This window comes from Felis catus, chromosome F1 (assembly GCF_018350175.1).
Source record: "Felis catus isolate Fca126 chromosome F1, F.catus_Fca126_mat1.0, whole genome shotgun sequence".
Lineage (NCBI taxonomy): Eukaryota > Metazoa > Chordata > Mammalia > Carnivora > Felidae > Felis > Felis catus.
The window spans coordinates 54,089,896-54,106,677 of NC_058384.1; the positions used below are offsets into that span (position 1 = coordinate 54,089,896).

The following is a 16,782-nucleotide window of genomic DNA, read 5'->3' on the forward strand; positions in this document are numbered from 1 at the left end:
TTGCTTTGCTTGACCTAAGGGTAAATATTAAAAACTAAATTTCCTTATGAAATTTTGGAACCAATTTTCACCTATTGTATGTCTATAAAAAGTCAGAAAGGACCCCTAAGATCGTTGACATCGCCGAAAAATAACAAAATTTATATGAATTTGTTATTAGTCCAGGAGGTCAGTATAATATATCCAGATTCTAGCTCATGGCGTCACCCCCCAACCACATACCCTGTGTCTAAATTAGCTCTCTTGGGTTTACAAAAACCTCATAAGCAAGGTAAGTTCTGTCTTCAGTCCCATGCTCACAAGTAAATAGGCTGCAGTAGGTCTTAGAGGTTGTACAACTTGTTCAGGTCCAGGAGGTGGCAGAGCCAGGCAATGAATCTAGGTCCACCTGACCCTGAAGCTTGACCCTTACTGTTTCCAGCAACAAGAGCTAATATTGATTTCATCCTTATTCTATATCATGTGGCATGCTGAGCACTTAACCTGCAGTTTCTTATTGGATATTCACGACATTTTATTCACAAATACTACTACTGCCATCATCTTACAGATGATGAAACGGAAGATTAGAGGGGCGCCTGGGGGGCTCAGCCAGTTAAGCGTCCTACTTTGGCTCGGGTCATGATCTCTCGGGTCGTGAGTTCGAGCCCCGCATCGGGCTCTGTGCTGACAGCTCGGAGCCTGGAGCCTGCTTTGGATTCTGTGTCTCCCACGCTCTCTGCCCCTCCCCCACTCATGCTCTGTCTCGCTCTGTTTCAAAAATAAAAACATTTTAAGAAAATTAAAAAAAAAGAAAGAAATAGAAGATTAGAAAGGCTTAAGTATCTTTTTTTTTTTAAAAAAGGCAAAGTGAAATACACTCTTTTGGCATGAAATAGCTAAACTGGTCCTCCATGCTTCTGTGATTCCTCTATACTTTGTCATGCACGCTGGCCTGGCTGGGGAATATCACGCTGTGTAGGACTGTGGGTGCCTTGCTCTCGTGTGCAAGAGTCCCAGAAAAATACTTCAGTCGCCAAGGTGAAACCCGTCATACCAATAAACAGCAAAAAGCCCTTTAATCCTTCGATCAGTGAATGTTATACCTAAATAAAATAATTATTGCTTTCATAAAATGTCTCTGTTGGCCACTGACAGAGAGCAAACTGAACCAGCGTGTCCTACAATAGCCTTTAAATAACCAAGGAGAGAGATCAAAATAAAAATAAATCTTGACCAGATTTATAGGTGCACTTTGATTAGTTCTTGTTTTTTTTCCTTCAAATAAGCAATACCTGAAAAAAAATGAAAAGGGAATGTTGGGACCAGATATCTTGTAATAGATGGGTCTTCTCTGACATACAGTATGGTATAATGCTGACAAAGTAGTGCTGGCCCATCATTCGTGAGGCTTACTAGCCAACTAGAGCCCAGAAAAGAAAAGGGGATTTTTCAGGATGTGGAATGGCACAACCATTTGGATGTGAACAAACTTTCATTTTTTTAACTGTACTTCTTGAAGTGTGGGGTTTTGTTTTGTTCTTATGTTGTGACACTTTGTTATTTGCTCCACACAACAAATTCTTTGTCTCAGACGATAACAACTTTTTGACTCAAAAATTCTAACGTTAAAATCAAGTAGTTCATTCAGACATAATTCTGGTGCTGGCTAAGGAGAAGGCGTATCTTATAAGAATTTAATTGCGCACAACCGTGACGCAAGTGGGGTTGTTTACACTCTAAGCTGTCACTTCCCATTGCACCCTAAATCATTAGCAGAAATACCAGTGAATAAACCCGGGGATCATTGTGTTTAAGAGAGTGAAAGTTTCATTTTTCTCTAAACCACCCTTTTAATGAAAACTTCTTTATTTCCCTCAGGCAGCACTTTATCTAAGATGTATTTGGCTGGTTGCATAAAAATACCCGGTAAAGGAAAGAAGGTTCCCATCAAAGCTGTTGAAATCTGATTTCATTTCAGATTCTAGAACTAATGTTGTTTTTTGTTTAAATAGATTTTGTCTGTCAATTTCCAGACCTGCTGTGCCATCAGCCTGTATGGACTGCTGTGGTCAACACGGGGGTTGTAGCAGCAAATTTTATTATGGACTGGTAATTGAATTGAACAGGTTTACATTTGAATAGATTTACTACATCATGATCTCTGACATACTGCACGGGACTGAAATCCCTCTCCATCCATAAAGATACATTTAAGACAGTATCATTCTCTCCAGGCTGAGGAGGCCAGTCTTGAGCCAAGGAGATGGCCAAACATAATTGTGCATTTATATGCAGGGTGTAATACAATATTTCACTGCATTTTTAAGTACAAAAGAAGAGGAATATTCCATGTTTACTCATAGCCATCCTTTTGGGGGGAGGGGCTTAGAGAACTGGTATTTTCCCATCAAAGTGGGCATAAGGAAGTAAAGGAAAATAAATTATTATTTAAGTATATCAGCAACAGCAGCAATTCCCTTGAAAACAGACCCTCTAAAGGCTTGATAAGGGCAACTGAAGAGGTGTGAATTACAGATAAGCACTGTCCCATTTCTTTTCACCAACAATGTTTAATTAAACCCAGTTCACACTTCCTCGTCACTCTAACCACCCTTCAAAACTGCTCCTGCTTCAAAACCACAACGTGGGAAATTATTTAGAGGAAATTTTATTATTTTTTTTTTTACTTCCTCCATAAACCTGGAAGTGCAAAGAGTTGAGTAAATCATGGTAGTAAAATGAAACCAGTCAAAAAATGCTACCAACCTGGAAATGGAGACATATCTCCATGTACTTTAGTTTTTGAAAATAAAAGCCACATCTAGGACACAGCAATTCAAAGTGCTAATTGATATATTATTTTTATAGCACTTTAAATACATGGATTTGCTCTTTGAAAATGATTCCTCAACTCCCGACTCTTAATTCACCCCTTTTGAATGAGCGTAAGTTTAGTGCGAGTCTCTACAGCTCAACTAAGCGGCAACATAAAGACCAAAAGTCGACCACCAATTACTCACCATTTACTGTGAAGTAGGTTTTGTTTGTCACTCTTTTACAGGATTTAAGGCAATTGCTAAGATAAAGCTTTCAACCTCAAAAGAAGTGAGCTATCACCATCATCCTAACTAAAAGGGAGATTCTTTGTCCTGTGCGTAGTGTCATTATGGTTGGGTTTTTATTTATGTTTTTCCTGGTCAAAACTGTCCCATTGGCATTTCCACTTAAGTTTTCTCTAGCAAGAGCAATCATACCCGACTTGCTCACTGTTGTACCACTGCAGTCTAGAATGATGCCTGGCACTCTGGAGAAACTTAATAAATATTTAGCAAGGGCATTATAAATATAAAATATATCAACTGTGAAAAATCCTAATAGTGCCAAAGGCTATATGGTGAAAAGGGAAAATACCCCTCCTCACTGGATTTACAGTGCCACACTGTCCCCAATCTTTATTTATCCCTCCTTCTACTTCCCCATGTGCACCCTACCACAAAGCATATCTCCCTTCTACCATTCTTTCTCCTTTCTCTCTCTCCAGATATTTTCATATGAATTATTAAGATAAACTTTTTATAATTTTTATTTAATATAAATATATATTTGTATATAAAAATATACTCATATATACGGTGAATCCTACTACTAGGGGATTTGTGCTTTATTTTATTTTATTTTTTTACTTGACAACACATTTTGCGTCACCTTTTCATAAGGCTTTAATTATACAATTATACACCCTTTGTTTATCGCTTTCCCCACCCCACCCCCCCCAGAGGAAGAGGAGAGTCAAGATGAGAAGAATTGGAGAGTCTTCTCTGTTCCTAGTCAAATGAGGGGTTAGTTCTTAGTGGTCTAGTAAAGGTCATAAGAATGTAAGTCCAAAAGAGAAGACTGGAAAAAAAGAAAGAGTGTTTTACACCTAAAATTATTTTTTTTAAAAAAGTGGTGGGGCGCCTGGGTGGCTCAGTCGGTTAAGCGTCCGACTTCAGCTCAGGTCATGATCTCGCGGTCCATGAGTTCAAGCCCCGCGTCAGGCTCTGTGCCGACTGCTAAGAGCCTGGAGCCTGTTTCTGATTCTGTGTCTCCCTCTCTCTCTGCCCCTCCCCCGTTCATGCTCTGTCTCTCTCTGTCTCAAAAATAAATAAACGTTAAAAAAAATTTTTTTTAAAGTGGTAACAATACGAAATGATGGCTATGTTGATTGGCTTGACTCTGGCGATTATTTCACAGTACACATGCACATCAAAACATCAAGTCATACACTTTAAATATATAGTTTTTATTTGTCAACTATATCTCAATTAACGACGGAAAGGAAAAATCTCTCTGCAAACTTAGAAAGGAGAAGAAACACAAAAAGACAACGACTAGCCTCTTGGTGTCCTTCGACCTTCACCTCCTGCAAATTGTAAAGGTAAAAAGAACCAGAACTACCAAGCATACCTGGTGGGCTTAGCTGCACATGTGACGTTTCCCACCTTGTCCCCTCCTGTCGATGTCAAGCCGTCAGCCAGGACTCATCAGAAAACTCGGGCGTGAATGAGTATTCTGTCATCAGATTCAGGGTGCTTACTGTGACCCCCTCTTTTCCTGATTTCTCTAGCATTTCTGTAATCCCTTGCATACACCCCTTCCCCCATTCCCACCCTAAAGCGCGGGGCCTCTAACGACGTGCCTTACCTTCTTTCAGCATGCCCACTTTTAAACACTTCATGAAGCGGCAAGCCTGGCAGGATTTACGTCTGCGCTTTGTGATTTCACATTCATTCGTGGCGGGGCAGCTATATTCTATATTACCTAAAACACAGAGTTTGAAGGAAAGCGGTTAGATTTGCAAGACCCCAAAAATGTGAGCATCCCAAAGGCAACGTCTACGCATTCATCCTGCCCCTCCCCTCAAAAAAAGTCACAGGAGATTCATGAAGATGTCATAAATGTCACGAAGCTGTCTGCTCGGTAGCAACCACTTGAGATGCACTGAATAACTGGAAGATAAATGGTAAAGGATCTCAAAAGCTTAAGTTTAAAGTTAGCCTTTAAAACACTATGCTCAGTCTACCCGTGTAAAACATCAGTCTTTCAGAATCTTAGGATCGAAATGAATTTTCAAACTAGATTATTTCCGGAAAAGCACAAACGTCAAAATCATATTCTCGTATCATCAGTTCTGGATTTCCTTTGGTTACGAATGCTCCGATGCATCAGGCTTATCGTCTTTCTGACACTAAATAGCACAAACCCCACTGTGAAAAATTATCAGAGGCTAACCTGGGGCCTTACAATAAGCTCCTAGAGGGCAGGGACCGAAATGACTTGGCTCTTACTGGGCCTCACAACATGGTTCTCTGCTTCATAAATGTTTATTGAAAAGGAGGAGGAAGAGGAGGAGGAAGAGGATGATGATGACCATCATCGTCATCATCATGTTTGTTACATTATCTGCATTAATGAATTCCAAACACTCAAGCTCCATGAAAGGGTCATAAATAAAAATAAACTGCTATGAAACTACACTGTTAATACCAGAGTTGACATTATTTGTGGTCGTACTTACACCCTGGAAGTGATAAATATGTAGCCAGAAGAAGATCCAAACTTTAACTTGAAATTTTTTCAATTAATGCCAATGACAGCATGTGGGATGTGCTCTGGGGCTGCCTACAGCTTTGCAAAGAAGCTGCCTTTAAAATAAAGCCTCTCTCCCGTATCAGCTCTGTCACATAGTGCTTGAAGGTCTTTCCTTGCTTCCTAACCCTTTCCCCTTGTGATTAAGTGCATTAGTATCTTAATGAAAATGCATTCTGTTTATTGCCCTCTTGGGAAGGGGGAGGTCATCACACCAAATGCATAAATTGTCATCAGAGACGGTCCGAGCATAATTGCAATTTTGCTGCTCCGTGTTTGCAATACTCAGGGTCCATCCAAGTCCCCTGAAACATGCGCAGATTCTAGTAATTAGCATAGAGTCTGCCTGGGACCACAGCATTGATGAAATATTTCAGAGTTAATCACACTTTGTAAACACTGATTTATATTGACTACCTTTCTCCAGACTGATGTCTCCTCATTAAATATCACATTAGTGGATTGCAGGATTGTACAAAGACTCAACTACTCAGCAACTGCTAATTCAACAGGAAGTAACACCTAACCACTTATAACTACTGAAAATTGGTTAAGTATGCATGACTAAAAAAATTTTTTAAAAAGCTGTGTACTATAACTGGAGATAAGCCTATCAAAACTGTTTGACTAAATTAGCATTCTAACTCAGGGCATTTATAGTAATAAAAGCAACTACTTTTTAACATAAGAGATTCAATAATAAGAGTAATATTAATCGCATCAACAAAGGCACACACCATCATCTTCAGAGATATTACTAATACCCAGGAAACTGAGGATAAGTCAAAGGAACCAGACTGGCTGGGTCATGGCTGAGAATAAAAGGATTTAGGATCTGAACTTTAGATGAACCATTTTTCACTGCTGTGCTCCTTTAACCATCACTGGAAATTTCTTTTGCATCCAGGGAGTATTGCTAGTAATTTCCTAGGGATTAATTAGTATTCTACTACCAGATTCTTCCACTCTACATACCTCTTCCTATACTTATTAAAAAGAAACTCTGTCTTTGCTTTCTTAGAAAGAGCTGAACAATAACTATTAGGGAGGAAAAATGGTTTCCAAACAGCATTTCTTGCCCTGTTTTTGCCTAAAGGTTCAGTATCAAGTCCTACCTTTGTTCACTTTCCAATATCAAAGCATGACCCGCCCTTTGAACTCAATGCTGGGAACTTCTACCAGGGTGACCCACCATTCCCCTCCCCACCCCACAAAAAAAAAATCGTCTTTCATTTCCAACCAGTTCCTCTTCATCTGAATATTCTATCCTCATCCTCCACAAGAACACACTTCTGACAGGAACCTAAGTCAGGCACGTGTGAGCTCACATGTGGACTGTGGGCGTGATCTCCTAACTGGGCATTTTGCCTCCATGCTCTCCCCCTGTAATCCATGCTGCAATCCATGCTAGGAAGAGCAATCCATGCTCTTCCTAGGATTTCTTTGGGTACGTCGATACCCTAATTAAAAAAAAATCACTAGGGGCGCCTGGGTGGCTCAGTCGGTTGAGCGTCCGACTTCAGCTCGGGTCATGATCTCACAGTCTGTGAGTTCGAGCCCCGTGTCGGGCTCTGTGCTGACAGCTCAGAGCCCGGGGCCTGTTTCAGATTCTGTGTCTCCCTTTCTCTAACCCTCCCTCGTTCATGCTCTGTCTCTCTCTGTCTCAAAAATAAATAAACGTTAAAAAAAAATTTAATTTTAAAAAAATTTAAAAAAATCACTAGATTTCTATGGCCTCTTGAATTAAATATAAAATATTAGATTAGCAAACAAAATCCCCACTCCAATAAAACTCCTGTCTACTTCTCCAGCAATATTACAATTATTACCTTATGTGAACTTTCTGATGCAGCCATTTCAATTTATTCTTTTCCTGTGTCCTTCAGACTTCCCTCTGAGAATGATCTATCTTTGCCCCTCTTTTCTTCTTAAAATTACTTCCAAGTCACAATGTTCAACTCAAATTCCATTCAAATCTTTCATGAAAACCTCTCAGACCATCATAGCAGAAAATGACTTCTTGGTTCTCATATCTTTTCACGTACTCTCATCACCTACAGACATGCCATATTTTGTCATATCTTTTTTGCATGCATATTACCCATTAGATGGTAAGATCCTGGAGGCAAGGACCATTTCTTACACAGTAGAAAAATCTTCCACCAAAAAGTAGTAAATAAGTAAAATAATATGCTTAGAAAGCTTATATTTTCTTGATTCCTCAAGGTCATTGCTTTGAACACTAATTATGGTGCTGTAATGTAGTAATGCCCACAAGGTCAAGAGCTAGACATCTCATCAGGAGGCAATGTTAAGAACACTAAGAAAATCTGGGGCGCCTGGGTGGCTCAGTCGGTGGAGTGTCCGGCTTCGGCTCAGGTCATGATCTTGCGGTTTGTGAGTTTGAGCCCCGCGTCGGGCCCTGTGCTGACAGCTCAGAGCCTGGAGCCTGTTTCGGATTCTGTGTCTCCCTCTCTCTCTGTTCCTCCCCAGCTCTGTCTCTCTCTGTCTCTTTCTCTCAAAAATAAATAAACATTAAAAAAAAATTTTAAAGAACACTAGGAAAATCATTCCACGAACCAAAAAACAGTATTCAGAAACCTAGTTAATTTTTTAAAACCTTGAAAAGTGGCTTTGAGAAAAATGAAATGCAAGGCAAAACAGGAAGAGATCATTGAGGGGAAAACCAAAAATATACAAAGGCTGCTAGGGAACAAAGTGTGAAAAGAAAAAAAAAACTGTAAGAGGCTTTAAAGGAAATAAAAGAGCATCTTGATATGAATAGAATAAGAATGAAAGGAAAATAAAACATGAAAATACAGACAGATGACACTAAAAGGGTTAACTTTTATCTTGTCATAGTACTTATTGGACACATTGGAGAAAATATTTAGGAGTGATTCAACAAGAGTAGCTAAATCTGTGATTTATGACCCTTCTAAGGATGATTGTGTAAAGATTTTTAAATTTCTTCAAAAAACAGAAGGAAAATTATAAAATTACCACATGAGAATTTTAGGTCATATATAAAGAAGTACTCTAGTTTCCTTTCTAGCCATTACATTCCATAGTTCCTCAATGACAAAAAGAAATGTAAAGGCAGAGAAATTTTTAATAGTGCCTTAGGATGAACTTTGAGGGAGAAGATCTGTCTTATTCATTCTTGGATCCTTGATGCTCATCAATGAGCCTGCCATTTTGTATCATGTGATGGGCTGGAACAGAAAGAGGTAGTTCCTGCTCTTGAGAAGTCCACAGTCTTACAGAGGAGATAAGACTTGTAAGCAAATAACAATACAATTTTGTGTAGGGGGCAATGGTTCTGGATTCAGTATTAGCATGCACGTGCAAACACACGCGCTCCCACAAATGCAGAGATCATGCCTAAGAAAGTCAATGAATTCTCAGCCTAGGAGTGAATGACCAAACTATGCTGTGAAAAATGAATACCTAACTACGCTGTGGTAGAAGTATCTTCCCAAAGCTATAGGCAACAAAACATTTTTGTAAAAATTTCACTGTGAATGGATAGAAAATATAGTGGTCCTGAGTGTTTGCACAAATGATATATTTTCAGCTTAAGTGTACAGAAATTGTTTATGATGAATCAGGTATCCCTCAGCCAAATTTCAATAAATTAGTCTTGACATGTATGAGTGATAACCTTGATTTCACTAAGTAACACCAGTTTATATCTTGAAAAACAAATCAACATTATTCTAAAGAACTTATGTGCTGGAGGGATACCTCTCTAATTTCAAAGCCCTCCCATTGAGTTTCAGTTCGTTGTTGTTGGCTATGATCACCCACCCAACAAAGTCTTTGATCCGTGTTAGAGTCTACACGGATTCTGTCCTTGAAATACCTTCCCTGGTGCTTTTTCGATGCAATAATTTTTTTAAAGGCATTTGTATCCTAAAAATGTGCTGCCCCAAGCACCTGGGTAATAATGCTACATCTATTTTGGTAATGGCTCAAAGACATTACTCCCAGTAGACCACGTGACCTCTACGGGGCACTTGTTTTCCTTCGATTCGCGAAAAGTGGAAGGCAGGTAAAAATATTTCCAATAGCAACTGTGGGTACCTGGAATGTTAACACAGGACAGTCATTCGGGAGGAGGCAGAAGTTATTGTTCACAAGCTAGGATTCTCATTTCAGACACGGAGTTTTCTTGGATTATAGCTTGCTATTTTCTGGGACACATTTGTTAGATGGCACCGGGGACTGAATTGGGCACCGACTGAGGACACGACTGGAATTTTCCCAGTTTTGTCAATAGCTGGGGAAGCGAGCTCTGTTGCAGAGGGAACCAAATCAACATGGAAGCTTTGGGTTTTTAAACCAGGCTGACAAGAATGATAGAGCAATTTATAATATCTCCTGGCAGCTTTTCAGAAAGTCCTGGGCTCTGATTACTTATTTCAGAGTCTTTTGTACAATTAGTTTGTAGGCAATATAATTTTCTCACTTACTGCTTAATAGAATCTTGCAGCTAGCTGGCGGATAGAATAACAGGGTGTATGTAAAACTCCAGCCCGGAGTGCCAGTGGATAATTTGTATATTCCTTTCAGTCACTTAATGGACTTTTACAGTTTGGCAGTGAAAGGGCTGAATGATGTAAATTAGCATGGCATCTCAAAATAAAAATATATGTCAAATCCTTACTCCCAACCCACATCACTCAAACACAGTAATGATGCATTTGGCTTCATGCAGTTCCTAAGAGTTATCCTCTTTTTCATACATACAGACATCATAATTGTAAAGCCACTTTGAAAGCATCTGTATATTTCCCCCAATTGTTTTAATTTTATGAACAGAACCAAATGGCTTGAGATGACCCACAGGGCGCTCCAAGTGGGGTTTATCCAATTGTTTTCCAGTATTAAGTAATTTTAAAATAATGGGATTTGCCTTAGTACACAATTACAGAGCATTAAAAACATGCAGCCAATAATCCATAGTATTTTTGTTTTAAATGACCAAAAACATTCAAAAATGAAAGAAAACCCTCTAGTGTATAATCGTAAAAGTTTTTCCATACAGCAAGACACCTTTCCTTTCTCTCCTTTTCTTTTCTTTCTTGTTTTTAATGCTTCCTTTTTCCTATTTTCTGCCCCTTCCACCTGAAATTGAAACATTAGCTATATGTAGGATTATATAATATGGAATGATAATTTATTACATATCTGTACATCAATGTACACACTTTTTAAATTTTTTCAAAGAATCCCAAGTTAGACTTCAAAGTTGCCCAGAGACATTATACCTGTTCCCAAAGGATTGCTCTGAATACTTTTTGAAGCTCCCTTTAGAAATGCCACTAAAGTCACTTTACAAGCTATAAGGTGGGGGGGGGGGGCGTCAAATTACATTTCATCCGTATTCACCCAAAACATCTGACTGCTTCCTTATTGCACGACATGATGGCAAATGATACGTGCTCAGTATTAAATTTTAAATTTACCTTCAAATTTCAAAGATCTGTAGATCACTGATGGTATTTTGAGAACCTGCCTCAAGTTCTAAAAGAGGATGCCCAAAGGTATTACAAGGAATGGCCATGTCAGATTCCCAAAGGGATGGAAGATCACCTGTGAAATGGAGGCTGTGGCCTACTGAGGTGGGAGGAGAGGGTGTCACATCCAGTTAACAGTCATGTCCAGCTCTTATCAAAGCAATTTCATATATAGGGTTATGCCAAAGCCCCACGTTCTTTGCCTTTTTGCTGCCCCTCTATCCTCTTAAAAAATGAGGTGGAAAATAAGCGGGTAGAGCAAAGGTCTTTTGATATTTGGCTCTTCAGATTCTATAGGATTAAATTCCAATAATCACAAACATAGTACCCAAGAGCCATACTAGTATATTCAGGCACAGACTACTGCATTTTCACCTTGAAGCTCAGGCCTACCTCCCACTTGAGAAGAGATGACGGTTTGTCCTTAAGGGAAAAAAAAAAAAAAGATCAGAAAGAAGCCCATAAGCAGGTAGGCTCATAAACCCTGAGCAACGTCGACTGACTATAGACTGACTATAGACACGCTCTGGTTTCATCTTCCGGCGAGCCATACTGGGTGGGCCACTGAACCCACAGTGGGTATCCACCACCTCTCTGTACGATATAGCCAACCACAAGATTGTATTGACCTGTTGAATTAAATAAAAAATAGATCCACAAGAAAACAGTTTTGTCAAATGGGGGGAAATTATTCAGCCTTGATTTTCTTCCCAGGTTAAACAAAACATAGCCTACCTCAGTTTCTACCAAGTCCGTAAACATGGACATTCCTTTATAACATAAATTTCACAACCAGTGACTAAACATGAGGCACTGGGCATGCTCATCTCAAAGAAAAGGTGGAAGAAATTACTGGATGCCCATTGCATGTCCATAACATACTACCTTGCATAGGGTTTAGGAAGACATCTCAAAATAAATGAGTGAAAGCAGAGGAGGAGAGAGAAGGGGAAGAAAAGAAATGGCAGATGAAGGTCCAAATTAGCTCTGCCATTTACTGGCTGTGTGGACTTAACTAGTTACTTTACCTTTACTCCTGTCAGATTACTAAAATATATAGGAGGAATAATCACGTGTACTTTATAACACTGTAAGAATTACATGTAATATAGTTTTAAAACCATAGATCACGTTCTTCACCCTTCTGAGAACAAAAGGGAGAGACACTGTAGGATTTCATCAATTACTAAATACTTTTGCTCTCAAGACCTAAATCTGGAATTGGGAAATACTATAAAACAACCTTCCTCAGATTTATGCAAAAGTGTAAAAGTGAATATGCCATTCACCCAGAGAAGCTGAAAGAAAATTTTGCCTTGCCAACAACTCTAGTGTGCATGGCTATATTTTACAGATAATAGGAAGAGAGGAAGAAGAAGAAGAACCCAAGTCATTTTTTTTTAAAGCACCAAATTGTCTAAGAAGCGAATTTCTGAGATATCAACCATATCTCCTTGTGAGCACTTCCTGTCACTATGCTGGGGCTCATAAACTGCACATCAGTGGGTGTAATCTGATTATAATCAAGGGTAAAGGATTTGCAAAGCTCTTCCAAATCCCACCAGCCTTATCCCTTCCCAGAGTCTCAGGTCAATTTCTATGCCTATCTATCCCAAGCCCACCCTTGTCTGACACATACACTGAATTAGTCCAAATTCCTAGAGAGCAGCATTATCTTTTCTGCTGGCCCTCTTCACGTGCCTCTTTTACCATGTCTTCCATGAAGCTTTCCCAGAGCCCACAAGACTGAGTCCTTATGGGTGTAACTGGTTCATCTCACATTTGTCTTCACGTGGGTCATTCTCTTAGAACTCAGCATACTTTGGGGCACCAGGGCTATTCAATTGCTTAAGAATCTGCCTCTTACTGAGAACAAACTGAGGGTTGATGGGGGGTTGGGAGGGAGGGGACGGTGGGTGATGGGTATTGAGGAGGGCACCTTTTGGGATGAGCACTGGGTGCTGTATGGAAACCAATTTGACAATAAATTTCATGTATTGAAAAAAAAAAGAATCTGCCTCTTGATTTCAGCTCAAGCCATGATCTAATGGTTCATGAGTTTGAGCCCCACATCAGGCTCTGTTCTCTCTCTCTCTCTCAAAAAATAAACTAAAAATAAAATAAAATAAAATAAAATAAAATAAAATAAAATAAAATAAAATAAAATAAAATCTCAACATCCTTTATTATTTGTGTCTACTGGATCACCCACTTCCTGTTCCAATTGTATATTCCTTAAGGACAGGAACTTACAACCCTTGGAATCCCCTGTGTCCAAAGAACGTGTAGTCAAGTCAATGACCCACAGGAAGCCACCCATTACCTGTTGACTTGATTTTTAGTGATCCCATTCCTCATTCCTTCATTTTAATATTTAGCCCCAAATTATTCTTTAAAAAAAGCTGAGTACAATGAGACAAAATAAAACTAATAGGAAACTGCTAATAACGTATCATTTGGCATTAAGCAACACAAAATTAAAGGATATTAGACTTTGAGGAGAACTTAATGTTAGCTGGTTCAGCCTCCTTGTGTTAGAGACCACAGACAGGTAAATACGTACTGATTAATTTCTATTCACTGGACCCTCTTGACAAGGATATGGATTAATTACAAAAAAAAAAAAGACTAAAACTCAAATATCCTGACATCCAGTCCAATGCTCCCTAAATTCGCCCATTAAAATCTGCATATCAACACCTATAATAAACACAAAGGGTGTCAGGCACTATTTTATGTGTTTTACAGATATGAACACCATTTGGCAGATGAGAGAATTAAAGCACTGAAAGAAAGTCCGTGCTCTTAACTATGATGCAAGGCTGCCTGACTCCGATCTTCTAAAAGTAATGGAGTATTGTTCGAAAAGAAATAAAAAAATGAAATTCCTATCTTCTGAGAGTGTGCTTTGTGTAGTTGTTGTTGCTATTGTTGCTGGTTGGAAAGGAAATTTTGATGCCTTAGAATCGTAAGATAGGGGTGGATCTTGGCATTGTCTTTTGCTGTTGTCAGACTTATGGTACAAGGGCAGCTGCGGGAGAGGATAGGGTTGCTTTTGGGGAATGGAATCTCTCAACACCTCAAAAAGAAATCCCTCTACTTGTCTCTGTACCACTACGGTTTGCGGACAGTTTAATTCCACAGAAACCAAACAGACCATGTCACCAAAGCAACAGGTGTCAGGTTGTAAACAATGCATTTTAAAGATCCCAAAATAATGCTATTGTTTATGATAGGAGAGAAAAGTAATCCATACTCAGGAGAGTGTGTTCTGAAAGGCATTTTAAAAAGGAATAATCAGTATCTAATAAAAAACACGCTCGCTGATGAAGATGATGGAGAATACAAATACCTCTCATCCAAGGTAACCAGAAATTCAATGTTTTTTAGTTTTGATGCGATGACATGTTCTTGGAAAAGGCAACTCTTCTTCCCTAGTGTAGAATGCATACCCTGTGTGATGTGTGTAGCCACTGCATCTCAGTTTCCAAGCTCCTACAGAGTAGGGATGGTGTCACAGAAGTATTTATAAAAGAGCTCAGAGATGACCACCGCCATAGGAAAGATGATAGATCTGAGGCAACCATAACCCCCAAATTTGCTGTGCTCAGTATTCCACAACTTTTACATGTTCTTTCTCTACCTACACGTTTTAAACTTTGATGAATTTTCTTATCTGTTTTTTAAAACATATGACTAAAAAGTGGTTTAACAAAATACTTTAGGTGAAAGAAAAAAATGCTAATAAAATCTAAGGCATTCACTATTTTTTAATAGAGAGGTACATTTTACAGTGGCAGTCATCAAACGGTACAGGAAGTCCATATGACAAACATGGAGGCATTAGGATCATAGCCTATGTGACAAAGCAACTGATTCTTTTTTTTTTTAATTACAAAAAATTGTTTTTAAGTAATCTCTCTACCCAACGTGGGGCTCGAACTCACAACCCCAAGATCAAGAGTTGCATGATTTTCCAACTGAGCCAGCCAGGTGCCCCAGCTGACTCTTATATAGGAAATTGACTTCATACCAATCCAAAGATTTTCCTTGTACCTTCAACAAGTAAACACAAGCACATCTTTTCCTAATACTGTCCTTAAATGTTTCTGTTCTTAAGTGCCATCAATGTGCCAAGAACTTTGTCAGAAAAGAGATATTGGTATTAGAGACTTACTTCTTTCAAGATCAAGTTGATGCATTCAACAAGCATCTATCTGTGTCCTCCAAAGTTGGCACAGATTTGGGGAAATCTGCTGGACACAGTGATGGTAACTGATCTGACCTTAAACTGCAGGAGGCAGTACAACAATGGTTACAAGATAAGATAGGAGTCGGGGCGCCTGGGTGGCGCAGTCGGTTAAGCGTCCGACTTCAGCCAGGTCACGATCTCGCGGTCCGGGAGTTCGAGCCCCGCGTCGGGCTCTGGGCTGATGGCTCAGAGCCTGGAGCCTGCTTCCGATTCTGTGTCTCCCTCTCTCTCTGCCCCTCCCCCGTTCATGCTCTGTCTCTCTCTGTCCCAAAAATAAATAAACGTTAAAAAAATTTTTTTTTTTAAAAAGATAAGATAGGAGTCAAACTGGGTTCAAGTGATTATTCTACCATTTTCTACAGGAGTCAAGGAAAGCTTTTAAATTTCAAGTTTCCTTCTTCAGGGGTGAAAGATGGATCATACCAATGGACACCTTTATAGTGTTGCTATGAAAATCAAATGAGATCATGTAACTCAAGGCCTGAACCAGAATGAGCACCGATTCTCAACAATAATTACAACATTGTAATTATATGCAGGGAAGGGATTCAGGATGCAGAAAAGCTAAAGGGACTCTACAAGTGGCCAGGTGCCAGTTCTCAGTGCAGAAGTGAGGAAATGCCTGGCAGAGAATTTCTCCTGGCCTGTTGCAAGAAAGCCAACAGGAATAGACCTGATGTCCAAATCACAGGCACATTATGAGAAGTAAAAGCAAACAAATATTCAAAAGACAGTAATCAGGGTAACTGGGTGGCTCCATTGGTTAAGTGTCTCACTCTTGATTTCAGCTCAGGTCATGATCTCATAGTTGTGAGATCGAGCCCCACACTGGGCTGAAAACTTGGAACCTGCTTGGGATTCTCTCTATCCTCTTTCTCTGCCCCTCCCCCTGCTCACACTCATGCTCGCTCGCTCTCCCTCTCTCTCTCAAAATAAATAAATAATCTTAAAAAAAAAAAAAAAAGGATAGTAATAACTAATTACCCCAAAGATCAGGGAACTGACATAGGACTGCCAAGTGGATTTAGAGTGAAACAAGGAAAGCCCAAGGGAGGACCATGAAAGTTTCCTAACATGTGGTGTTTGTACCTAAAGATTTTCCTCTCTGAAATAAAACCTGCGTACTAAACTGTCTGCTATGACAGGGATTGCAGAAAAGTGCCAGGCATTTCTTCAGGAAGGAGGAGTATAGGGGAAAAGTTAGCAGTGTCGGAGGGGGACTTCCTGTGTGGTGACGGCCCAGGGGAGGCAGGGAAGGCTGGGGATACCTGTTTAGCTCTCACTCCTTCATATAACAGCAAGGGTGGACAAGTGTTTTTTATTAACGGTCCAGACAGTAAACATTTCAGTTTTGAAGGTCATTTGGTCTCTACTATGACTCCCCAGAAATCTGGCAGA

At 39.5% G+C, this 16,782-nt stretch overlaps 1 protein-coding gene across 14 annotated transcripts in view; it reads right to left on the reverse strand.

The window, feature by feature from the left end:
- ESRRG (estrogen related receptor gamma) overlaps positions 1–16,782 on the reverse strand; it is a 628,903-nt gene that overhangs the window by 152,618 nt on the left and 459,503 nt on the right. For all 14 annotated transcript variants that reach the window (XM_019822195.3, XM_045048790.1, XM_019822196.3 and 11 more), the window contains one exon: positions 4,666–4,782. In XM_019822195.3, the coding sequence (XP_019677754.2) occupies positions 4,666–4,782 (117 nt within the window). The remainder of the gene's footprint in view (positions 1–4,665; positions 4,783–16,782) is intronic.